Here is an 11,862-nt window from a genome sequence, read left to right on the forward strand (position 1 = left end):
GTTGTGTTTTCTGACACTTGGTGAGTTCCCTGGAACACCGGGGACACATTCATGTATAAAAGTCGTACAAAGGTGCAGTTTGCATGATAGGTCCCCTTTAAGTTTATCTGTGGGTTGTAAGTGGCTGATAAGGGTGCAATTAAAAAAAATTGTTAATATTGAATTGAGTTACCACATCGAGGTAGCACAATAAATAGTTCTGCGTATACTTTAGAGAAAACCCTGCTCCAAAAATAAATGTGCAGATAATATTGCCTGCAACGTTTCTTATCGCTGTCTCTATATGATCAAAGGTCCATAAATCTACATGTGATTATGTGCAAATGACCTTATATTCAGTCTAAAAATGCATATTATTTACAAAAGATAATTTGATGCTGAGTGAGCGATATGATTTGATCTGTTCCCAGAGCAGTTTGACTTGTTTTCAGAAATCTGTTTATGTTGTACTGTATTATTTACGTCAGTTGAAAAGCTCCTGAATCCTATTAGACTTACAGAAAGCACAGATTTTATGTCATAGGTTCGATATCAAAGGTAGGATTCTGGCATTCATTACACAGATATTTTCTTGAGGGAAATTGTTCCTTTAAAGGGGTTACTGAGGGCATTCTCATTTTCTAAAAAAAGCGCCTCTACATTACATATCAGGAGTCAGTTGGTGAGAAGGGCATGGCAGTAACAGAATAAAAGGCTGCTGATGCTTCTGAAATTACAGTTATTATGAGCACTGGCACCAGGCTGAAACTTTTCTTTTATTGCTTATTTTGTTGAACACCTGTCTCTCTTTTTATGCTCCTTCTGACTCAGCTGACTTTCTGTCTGTCATTTAATGACTTGAGACAGGGAACTTGCTCGGGGGGAATTGTCAAATGTGTGTAATTACTGTGTGAACACTGGGCTTTTATTGCAATGTCTGGGAATGAAGGTGTTCATGAAGATAATCTGAGGCTGGAGTAAAATGTGTTTCAGGGTCATATTTAGTTCATTCATGAAGACTATACATTTTATATACAGGATGCTCTCTACATTTGTATCGTTGACTTTTAAAAATGATAGGGTTGATGAGAGTCACAGTGTGGTTTTTATATCATGACAAGTAGGAGTTGCCTTTTAAGGGATCATTATAATAGAGTCTTAAAAAGTAGAGCAGAAGAAAATACCTTGCTTATACAAAGAAGAAACATTAAGACTTCAGCAATGTCATTCAGGTTGCTTTGTTTGTTAGACCGCAGTTGAGAGACAACCTTGTCTCATCCTAGTAATTTTGGCCCTGTAGAACTGTCATTATTAGAGGAGTGGTCTTGATGAAAGAGTGAGTGCATTTTGGCTGCTATATAGAGACATTGCTTCACACCTAACCACAATGACGACAGGTGTGTCTAACCTCATAACAACTGTGGGTTCAATCACATGCTACCAACAGCCATAATTATATAGTTCTCCCCTTTTCACTTTGTTACTTATTTTTTTAATTACTGTAGCTACGTTTATCTTCCCCCACAAAAATGGATCGAGATAATTTGTCACAATAAAACAACCTTACTGCAGTCCTTTAAAACTATTTAGTTTAAAAAGATACTCAAGATTTATCATAGGAACTCAAACTTAAAGTCTACTAATTGTTTTTCCTCTTTCTGAAATGGCAGTATTTATAAAGTGTTTTATAAGGATCTTAATAGTTCCGCACACATTTAAAGGATGGCAATGTTCTTTAATGTGTTCTTTAATTGTTGTTCAGGTCAACAATTTGGTCCAGACTAAAACATCTAAACAATTGAATCGATTGTCATGACATGTTTTACTGACATTCATGATGTTTGTGATCTGACTTTCCTTTAAGCTCATCATCAGGTCAAAAAGAGTCCAATGCTTCGTGTATGTTGCTAAATAGCAAATATTAGAACGGCAAACAACTAAACGGTGGTGAACATGTTCAACATAATACCTGCTGAAAATCAGCATGTTAGCATTGTTAGTGTGAGCATGTTAGCATGATTATAATCAAAGCACAGATGTGACACAGTCCTGGGACAAGGATATTAGTCCTGTTCAAAGTATTTGCATGATTTAAATTCAACATGCTTTTATGATACTTTAACCTATCAGGTTGCAGTAACATCTAGAACCAAGCCCACTTCAGAGCATTTGTCTATTTCAGTAATAAAGCAACAACATGTTTATTGTGAGTGACATAAGAATAGAAAAGGTAAATATGTTATGGATTAAAACTTTATTTAGACTAAATACAAACACGAAAACAGTAAAAACATGTAAATGATATTCTTGTCAAAGCAGGAAAGGAATGTTTTACACCTACTAAAGTAAACATTTCCACACTAAGTAATAAATATCTTCTTGAAGTACACAGCAGTCTTTAGTAAAACAGAATGAACATGGTTGGTCGGTTGCTTTCACAGAAACAAAACAGGCACTTCTATTCTAAAATGGTATAAGCATGCATAACTACAGCACTGGATATATATATATATATATATATATATATATATATATATTGTAGCATTATCTCCAGAATAAAATCAGTGTAACTGATAAGTCAACCTTGGAAAAACCATTAACTTAAAAAACAAAACATTCATAGTCGAGCACCCCCAAAGATTCCCTATTGAAAACAATATTTTCTCATTTGAGAAGAATAAATGATACACCGCAGCTCTTTTGAAATATCCGGAAACATGTCTCCTGCTCTCTTTTTTGTTTCGCAAGACCCTGTCATTTTTTGCATCTTGCTTCTTTATTTTTAACTTGTATCCCCACTCCCCTTTTTTTATTTCTTGGTCTCTTCGATCTGCTCCACCTCGCTGGACTCGTCCACCACTTTGCCGTTGATCATCGTCTGAGTCACCACCTTCACAATTTTCCTGGTGCGAACATCAGGCTCCCCTGCACAGACAGAGATGAGATGGGATGAGATCAAATGAAATGACATGAGAAGGGATGAAATGGAGAAGAACATATTCTTTTAAAGTATGATTTTAAATGAAATTAGATCAAAGGAATTGAGATGAAATGCAGTAATATGAGAATAGTTTTGAGTTTGATTTACACAGGATAGGTAGTAAACTGCGATAATCCAAGTTAGAAGAAAGGATTGGTGATATGAGATTAAGTGGAAAGAAAAAACAATAAAATGATCATTTAAATGTAGAAGATGAGATCAAATGAGACAAAATATGAAAAGATATGGTGAGAGAAAGGGGGGAGAGAAGAGACAACATGGAGGCAGTTAAATGAGAAGGCAAAATAACATTTGGACTCATATTACTATTCTTCAGTCACTCTAACACTTATTTCTCCTGATGTAGTTTTATGTGTTTCACACTGACCTTCACCAGTAATTAACAGCTTAAGGACTATGTGCTTTTTTCACTAAAGACACAGTTTGTAAAAACAGCTTTAAATGGTTAACGATCCTGTCTCACGAAGGACTCTTAAAGGCGTTGATTCTGTGTCGTCTTTGGTCTGCTGATGGTGAACATAACCACAAGACCTTGCAGTTTGTTAATCCAGCATGAGTCAGTGAGATTAGCATGCAACAGTTACATAATTGCGATAAATGTTTTCACACCCATATTTGTTGCTATAGGAGCTGAGCTGTTTGTGTTGTTTGCATTGTTTTGAGGTTCATGAAAGAGACATTATTCCTGGGCCGCTCTGCGTGTGAATGAATATTATGTTTGCTCAACTTATCTCGTTTATTGTCCCAGCTTTAGTCACTCTTTACAACCCCGGTGTTTCCTTTAGGTTGTGATAAATTGCAGGTAGAAATGAGTGAATGAGCAGTGCTTTACTCTTTGATGTGCTACATGCTTTTTATAAAATACTGTGCTTGGAAGTTGTTCCGACATAAAAGCTGTGACTTTGCACTTTATTTATCTCAGTAAAAAGTACTCACTTTTTGGTGGAGGAGGCACTTCCTTGATACTGAGGGGCAGAAATGATACATGTCAGAATAAACAGATTTCAATTGACCTAAAATCAGCATTTGCATTTTTAAGAGGAACAGTTGTGCATTTTGGGAAAAACAGTTTTCCTGTTACTTAGATGAGAACCACTCTTGTATAGAGGCACTATGAGGCTAGTTAGCTTAGCTTGGAATAAAGACTGGAGGAACAGCTAACCTGCCTCTGTCCAACGTAATAAATTCTACTTACTAGTTTCTCTAAAGCTCCCTTATTAAATCATATTTATTAAATCTGTTCAAAAACGAATTCCAAAATGTTCTTTTCACAGTGGTACTTTGTAAAGGGCCAAGCTAGTGGTTACCCCCTGCTTCCAGCCTGTATGCTAAGCAAGGCTAACTGGCTGCTGACTGTAGTGAACTGATATGAGGGTGCTGTTTTGAAGTCTGGCTCTCATTCAGCCATGTTCCTGGTGAAACTCACCTTTCTTCTCCCTCCAGCAGGCGCCTGTAGGTGGCGATCTCCATCTCCAGGTTCTGTTTGATGCGGAGGAGCTGCTCATAGTCGGTCTTGGTGCGCTGCATGTCCAGCCTGAGCTGAGAGAGGTCATCCTCTAGCTGGTTCAGAGTGGCCTGCAGACGCTCCATCTCAGTAGAGTACTTCTGACCGGTCTCACCCAGGTTACCTTCCAGCGCTGCTACCTGAGACAAAAAAACAACAATAATAAGGCCTAACCTGCCTTTTCCACATTCCTAGGTCTAATGTTACCATTCTGTTGCCCATCATCATATCAGTTTGGAAGGTTAAATGACCGGTGACCTGGGAAATGCCCAAAATTATTCAATCTTTTTCTTTTCAACCTCCTCACATTTCATCAGAGTGTTTGCCAGTCAGTGGAAATCAAACCAGTGTCTTCTGATTCTGAAATTACTTCCCAAACCACCATCAACAAAAACCTGAGCTGACATGGCCTTGGCATCCAAAACAAACATTCGCTGTGCAGACATGATTACCTGTTTCGCCACAAAAACCCGGCCCCATACACTTTAGCAACTGAACCTGCTATCTTCTCGCTAGACTTATTAGCGTGGGATAACATGTTGACTGTCAACACAGGATTAGCCAAGAGAGAAAAACTGAAAAAAATGATTTTAGTCAGACGCCAAAGAACGTGAGACAGAATCTGAACTTGTGTAAGGATTTTCTGCATTGGTATTTGACAAATCCCCTCTAAATCCGGCCTTTGTTAAATACAATGCCATAACTAATTACGGCTCTGTGCAAATGTGACACTCATAACTATGTTTTAAAATCTGTTTTGTGGTGTTTGCACTGCTTTATGTGGATTTTATTTAGTTTGCACAGCTCTATAAACACACACACACACACACACACACACACACACACACACACACACACACACACACACACACACACACACACACACACACACACACACACACACACACACACACACACACACACACACACACACACACACACACACACACACACACACACACACACACACACACACACACACACACACTTACAACCATGTCCAGTTTCAGCATTTCTCTGTTACCTTTTTTTATCTAACTGTATGTAGAGTAAAGTCCTCTTCCTATGTTTCTTGTGAGTGTTCTTTGGATATTTTTGCTCCAATTGCAACTTTTGTCCTCAGGCGTAGCAGCTCACCTGTTTGTGCAGACTCTCCAGCTCCACCTCCAGGTTCTGCAGGAAGCGCTGCCTCTCCATCAGCTCCCCTTGAGCTCCTCTCAGGGCCTCATTGCTCTCCTTCACCTCATTCTGCACCGTCTCCAGCTTGTTGGGACACAAAAACACCAGAATACACACGCACATGAAATACATTGTGTTATTAGATGAATTTGGCAATTGGGAATTTCCACTCACTCTTCTACGAGATGTCTAAATTAAGAATTTGTTTTTCACATCGTTTCAGAAAAACGATTATAATGATTATTCTGACATCAGACTGTAACTGTAGAAATTAAAAATATTTGTCAATCAATCAACAGACAGAAAAAAGACAATCATTTTGATGAAAAATGTTCAAGCATAAACTGTAAAAAGCTTCCCAAAGGTGAGGATTTGCTGCTTTAGGGTGTTTGATTTTTGGTTGGACATACGGAGACGTTACTTTGGCCTCTTAGAATGAATTCCTTATATTTCGTTTTTTTCTCCTCACCTTCTTGAGGTACCACTGCTCCGTTTGGTCCTTATTCTTCTTGACAATCCCCTCATACTGGGAGCGCAGGCCGGACAGAATGGTGCCCAGCTCAGGCCCGCTGGCTGAGTCCACCTCCACATTCACCTCATCTCTGGCAATACGGGACTTCATCTGCTCCAGTTCCTGCAGTTGGGGGAGATTCAATACTTAGATCCTGAATTATACTTTATCAAACTGTGTATATTGACAAGAAACATGAATGGTTGCATTGTCTCATGTCTAAATAAAATCCCATATGTGTAAATGAACAGGCGACATATCGGAGCAGCAATTGGTTTGTCAATTCTACACCACATGTTGGCATAGAGGATGTGAGGACATCTTTATTATTTAGATGCTCTCTATCAATAGTTGATGGGGCAGATCTCACCTTACCTCACACACACTAAACTCTATTCATCCATATTCTCTAGATCTCTTTCACTCTCGCTTCTTTGTCACTTGTGGCATTGTGTCATGTCACACATGTTTTAATATGATATGGTGTGCATTTAATGTTCTTTCTAGCCTACATATACACAATCTTCTAGGCTTTGTTGAAGAATACAGTAATTGTATCCTTGCTCTGGAAGGGGGTGCACGAGAGATGTGATCTAGTTGCCTAGGTATGTCAGTGGGGGGAAAGTCTTTATTTTCAACAGAAAGGCCTGATATTCGTTTCAAAGCTGAGACACACAGAGGCAAACAAACAATAAATGAAATAAACATAGGTGTCACACATGCAGGATACATGTGCTTTATACATTTCAGGATTAACAGCCAAAATAATCCTCTCAGTCTCATTTAGTCGATAACAAATATCTGCAGTAGGTGATGAATTGGATCTGTGCAGTTTTATTCACATCCTGTTTCTGTTAGTAGGAGATCGATACTTCTCATGGTGAGAGGGGGTCAATTATTTTATCTTCATATCCCCCCCAGAGGACGACAGGGATCATCTGATTGGGCAGAAACAGCAGGTCTGTGATACCAGATCTAACTGCTCCTTTAATCTGTAGTAACCAGAGGCCCACCTCTTTCTCTCCTGCCCCCCCTCCCTACACATATCTGTGTGCTTAAGCTCCAAATAAGACCTCTTGAGGCCACTAAACTGGGTCAGCCTGAAATCAAACAACTTGTTGTTTGCGATGGCAGGTTGGAGAACAAGAGAGAGGGCCAAAATGAAAATGAGAAGAGGCAAATGTGGAGTAATGGAGAAGTTAATTTGGTAAAGAGTGTGTTAAAAGAATAGCAGACAGCACAAATGTGGGCAAAGAAGTTAAGAAGTGAGTCCAAACAAATAGAGTTAGAACAGACTCACCTCCTCGTGGTTTTTCTTGAGGAAGTACAGCTCTTCTTTCAGGCTGTCCAGATCTCCCCTCAGGGAGGCGATGATCTGCTCGTGGTCGGTCTTGGCCTTTTTCAGAGCAACACAGTCTCGCTCCACAGACTGACACATCACCAGCTCAGTCTCCCACCTGGTTTATTTCAGTTAAATAAAGGCATAAGTTGTTTATTTACTTTCTTTTTTAATGGCAATAGCAAATGCCTTATGAAGTAACATTTAAACAAGTATTTTCTATTTTATTTGTATTGATTTTTGTCTCATTTCATCTCTTTGTAATCATTAAATACAATACCCAAAAGTTTATATGTCCCTGGTAGATTTTAAAGGACAGGAATATTATAGCACAGTTGAAGCAGTAAAAGCTAATCGGTTTTTTTCAGTGATAAAAATGATCTGAATCATAAATGTGCATGAAATACCTCAACAGATTCAACATGATACAAAAAGACTTCATCTGTTTAATATGAATGTATTGCTGCAAAGGTAGTAAAGCCTAAATCGAACTCTAAAGGGCTCTAAAAGGTAGTCAATCAAATAGTTTCTGGCAGTTGTTCGCATTGATCCTGAGCCACTCACTTGATTCTGAAGTCATCTGCAGCCAGTTTAGCATTATCGATCTCTAACATGAGACGTGCATTCTCCAAGGTCCTCTTCCTCACCTGGCAGACATGGGGAAACAATGTTTAAAAAAAAGGGTAACCCATTCCATTTTCATTAAACTGTAACTTTTGTGCTTGGTCAACATAGCATAAATAATGATTAACTTTACTCAGGTTTACAAGTTAACCCAAAGATCAAGTGTAGGGGAAATTCTGCCTCTGAGGAATCTACTGATCCAGCTCCTGCGAAAAGATGCGTCCATGTGTCCATGTTTGCATAAATGTTTTGTCTATGTAAAATATCCAATGACATCATAACCTTGAGCCTTTTTCCTTGACAGAAAACTCATATCTGGCTGCAGGTCTGAATAATCTCCATGGGCTTTCAGCATTCCTTTATTTTAAAATGTTATATGTTTTTGCCGGTCCCTTCATGCCTACCTCTTGCTCAACAGCATGAGCTTGGGCCATCATGGAATCAAGGTCATGACCTTTGGGGATGCGGTCCAGCATCACCTGCTTGATCTTTGTCTCCAGGTCTGCGTTGGAGTGCTCCAGTGAACGGACCTGGATGAAGACAAAGAGATGCGAATTAATGATTTCAGTGTTTCAGTTTGCTGCTAGTAACATTTCCTTGTCTGCATGTTGCAAAGATGCAGCCGTCGCCCATTTGGCTGCTGAACAACAGTTTAACAGTGCTGTTAATGTTTTATGTATCAGACCTTGTCCAGGTAATTAGCCAGACGGCTGTTGAGACTCTGCATGGCTTCCTTATCGTTGGTGCTGTTGCCATGTACGCTGTTAAGTTTCAGGCTGATTGGCCCGTTGAGATCCTGGCCGATGGAGGCCGAGCGGCTCAGAGGGCTGGACGTAGCAAAAGATACAGAAGCACGGGAGCGAGCGCGGCCAGTATCCATCAGAGAGCGACTGGAAAAGGAAGGCTGACGGCCCAGAGAGAAGCTCCTCACCGACATGCTGGAGGCCATGACGAGTTGCTGTCAGGACACAAACAACATCACAGAGAAACGTTGGGGGGGGGGGGCTTGTAAAGACAAAATTGAGGCAAGACATAAAGGCATAATCAGAACAAGAGTACAATTTCACATGTAACATTCATCACAGCTGCGAAGAACTCATCTCTCTTTATAGAGAGTGGATGGATGTTCAAATTACACATCATAAGGAAAATACATAACTCCAAATGACTGTTTGACCTGTTGCAGCCATTCAAAGCTAATGTAACATGAGATATGGCTGAAGAAAAGCTCTTGTTTGGCCCTTAAGCAAATGTATTTTATTCAAGCATTTGGCTAGACTTAAATACAAGTAGGGGCTTATATTGAAGGCCACTGAAAATGATGAAAGGAGAATTTCAAAGAGTATATCTACGGCCATCTAGTGGCTTTTCAAAAGATCCATCTGCATTGAAGAGATGACTGTCTTTACAGTCAGGGCCACTTCAGTCTGTCCGTCTCGGATCCGTTCAAATGCAACTTCAACTCAAGTCAGTGTAAAATAAAAATGCAAATGAGCACAGTTCAACCCTCGGTCAAAGGAGAGCCTCTTACCAGAACTGAGAATGCACTCACATGGTTTCATTACTATGATAATGAGGTGCATTTTATATTCAAGAAGAAGCTAATGGAGGATTCGTAAAAACAGAGAAAAAGGGGGGGGATGAAAGATTCTTCAGAAATATAAAAGCAATCCTAAACCTAAATACTACTGGTGATGGTGTTAAATGTTATCAAATGTGGCAAAATGTAAAACATGTTTAAAGGTTATTTCTGTGCTGATGAAGTGCTTTAAGCTTCTTCTTTTTTTTTTTTAAATACCTAATGTTTTCTTTCCAACCTCATTTGACAGTAAGTTTAACAGGTGTTCACATTACTTCCTGGATTTAAAGTGTCACTAGTTAGAGTATAAATGTCAAACCTAGACAGTGTGTCTTTGTCTCTGTCTTTGCATGTCCCTGTGTCTCTCTAGATTAGCGGTCAAGGGAACCTCTCTGTCTCTCTGTCACTTGATCCTTGCAACACCGTTCCCACAACACTACAAAGGAGCCAGCAGGAGACAGACAGTCCTTGTTCAGATGAAAGATAGAGCTTGGGAAAATGATCGGAGAAATATTTAGAGTGAATTCCATTTTCACAAGGGCACTTTGTTCAGCAGGAAATGGACTTTCATTTCATTTTTCTTCCCTAAATCATCTTATCATTAGCAGACAAATAGTTCTGTTGACAACTGCTAAATGAAATTGAACATAGAGATAAGATCAATTTGCCTATAAGTGGTAGGAACGTTTCCTTTTAGCTTTAATTTTAATTTCGATGAATGTTTTAAAAAAATATAATTACATACATTTTAATGATCCCAACGTTTACACATAATAAACAAACAAGCTAATTTGTTTTATTATTATTTAAATCAATATATAAAAAAATATCATTTCTAAAAAAGTATTTTACTCACCAACGTTTTGTTGAGATGGAGGTAGTGTGATCGAGGTAAAAAGTGGAGGATCTGTGCTGCGGATGCTACAGGTGAGCTTATATGCAGGTGTACCGGAAGTGGGAGGAGCTAGCTCTGAACTGAAGGTGTGTTTAGTGTAACTGAAGGTCTTCAGAAAGGTAGATGTTGAGTCTTGTAATGAAACAAACCTTTTCTTCCCACCCCATGCTCACTTTGGGCCTAGTTTATGAGAAGGCAGTTACACTATACCCCCCATGTATACTAGTGGGGGTTGTGAATACTAAAAAAACACAATACATACATACCAACATTTCTTCTTGACAGATATGTGTTGGCAGTAATCAGCTTCTACTTCTCAGCATCACTGATCACAGTAAAAAGCATGCCTACTCCTGTATCTGTGATATTAAATGTCTCATTATCATCACCATGCCTTTACTGTTTGAAGTCTTGCCTGGAGATTTCTCTCCTCCTGTCCCGCAGTCAGTCATCGCTGCAACCTGAACCTACCTGTTGGAGATAAAATATTCAACAAGTCGCTCACAGGGAAAGAAAACCTTCCGGCAGAAGGGCTTTGAAACAAACATGGTGTAACCTCATAGTAGTTTTACATGGAGACACAAAATATATAACATATTGAGAAAATTGTACTCTGTAACAAATGTATCATGTTGTAAAAGTTGTAACTTTAAAGATTAAGCTACATTTAAGCTAAGAAAGTTGTAAAAAGAAAGACTAATTTACTCTTTACACAAATACACGAGAAGACAAACAGACCTTGCTGTTTTCAATATTTGCTTTCATTTACCACACACACACACTCTCATTCTTACACAGCTCATACAATGAAGGACTGCTGTAGTCTATCCTGTTACTAAGACTCTTTGAACTTTGTCCATGCAAAGTCTGACAGAAGCATAGAGGGATGTGTGATATTAAAAAAAAGTCTGGGTGAAACATGTGCATCCCACATATTGTCATATTCAAATTGCAGGATAATCCTTGTGTCTCTCGGCATTGCAAATGTTTTTATTTACATTTACAAACATTCAGCATTTAGTTCCTGCCAGTTGCTTTTGAGCAAAAAATCATAAAGCTTTCTTATTGTTATATTAGTTTATTACTTTTTTTCTTGTATCATTACATCCCTTTTACTAGCTACAATTAGGAAACACATTACCTATACAAAAAAACAACTTTTAATATTAATTTAGCGTTTTTAACACCTTAGAGATCATGCAGTGGTCACATTTCCTTTTATTTCTAAAATCGTGTTGCCTATTTAGATAA

The 11,862-nt window shown here is 38.7% G+C and overlaps 1 protein-coding gene across 1 annotated transcript; it reads right to left on the bottom strand.

The window, feature by feature from the left end:
* Nucleotides 1-2,214: 2,214 nt before the first annotated feature.
* On the bottom strand, nt 2,215-10,612 carry LOC307025076 (keratin, type I cytoskeletal 18). The gene is made up of 10 exons (XM_079659659.1): nt 10,573-10,612; nt 8,823-9,095; nt 8,542-8,667; nt 8,078-8,160; nt 7,475-7,631; nt 6,133-6,297; nt 5,622-5,747; nt 4,407-4,624; nt 3,917-3,945; nt 2,215-2,904 (listed from the first exon to the last, which is right to left on the bottom strand). Exons 2-10 carry the CDS (start codon nt 9,084-9,086, stop codon nt 2,789-2,791), a joined length of 1,284 nt encoding a protein of 427 aa, XP_079515785.1. The 5' UTR covers nt 9,087-9,095; nt 10,573-10,612; the 3' UTR covers nt 2,215-2,788.
* Between the last annotated feature and the right edge of the window lie 1,250 nt (nt 10,613-11,862).

The sequence above is a fragment of the Notothenia rossii genome, assembly GCF_949606895.1.
Source record: "Notothenia rossii genome assembly, chromosome: 11".
In the NCBI taxonomy this organism is placed as follows: domain Eukaryota; kingdom Metazoa; phylum Chordata; class Actinopteri; order Perciformes; family Nototheniidae; genus Notothenia; species Notothenia rossii.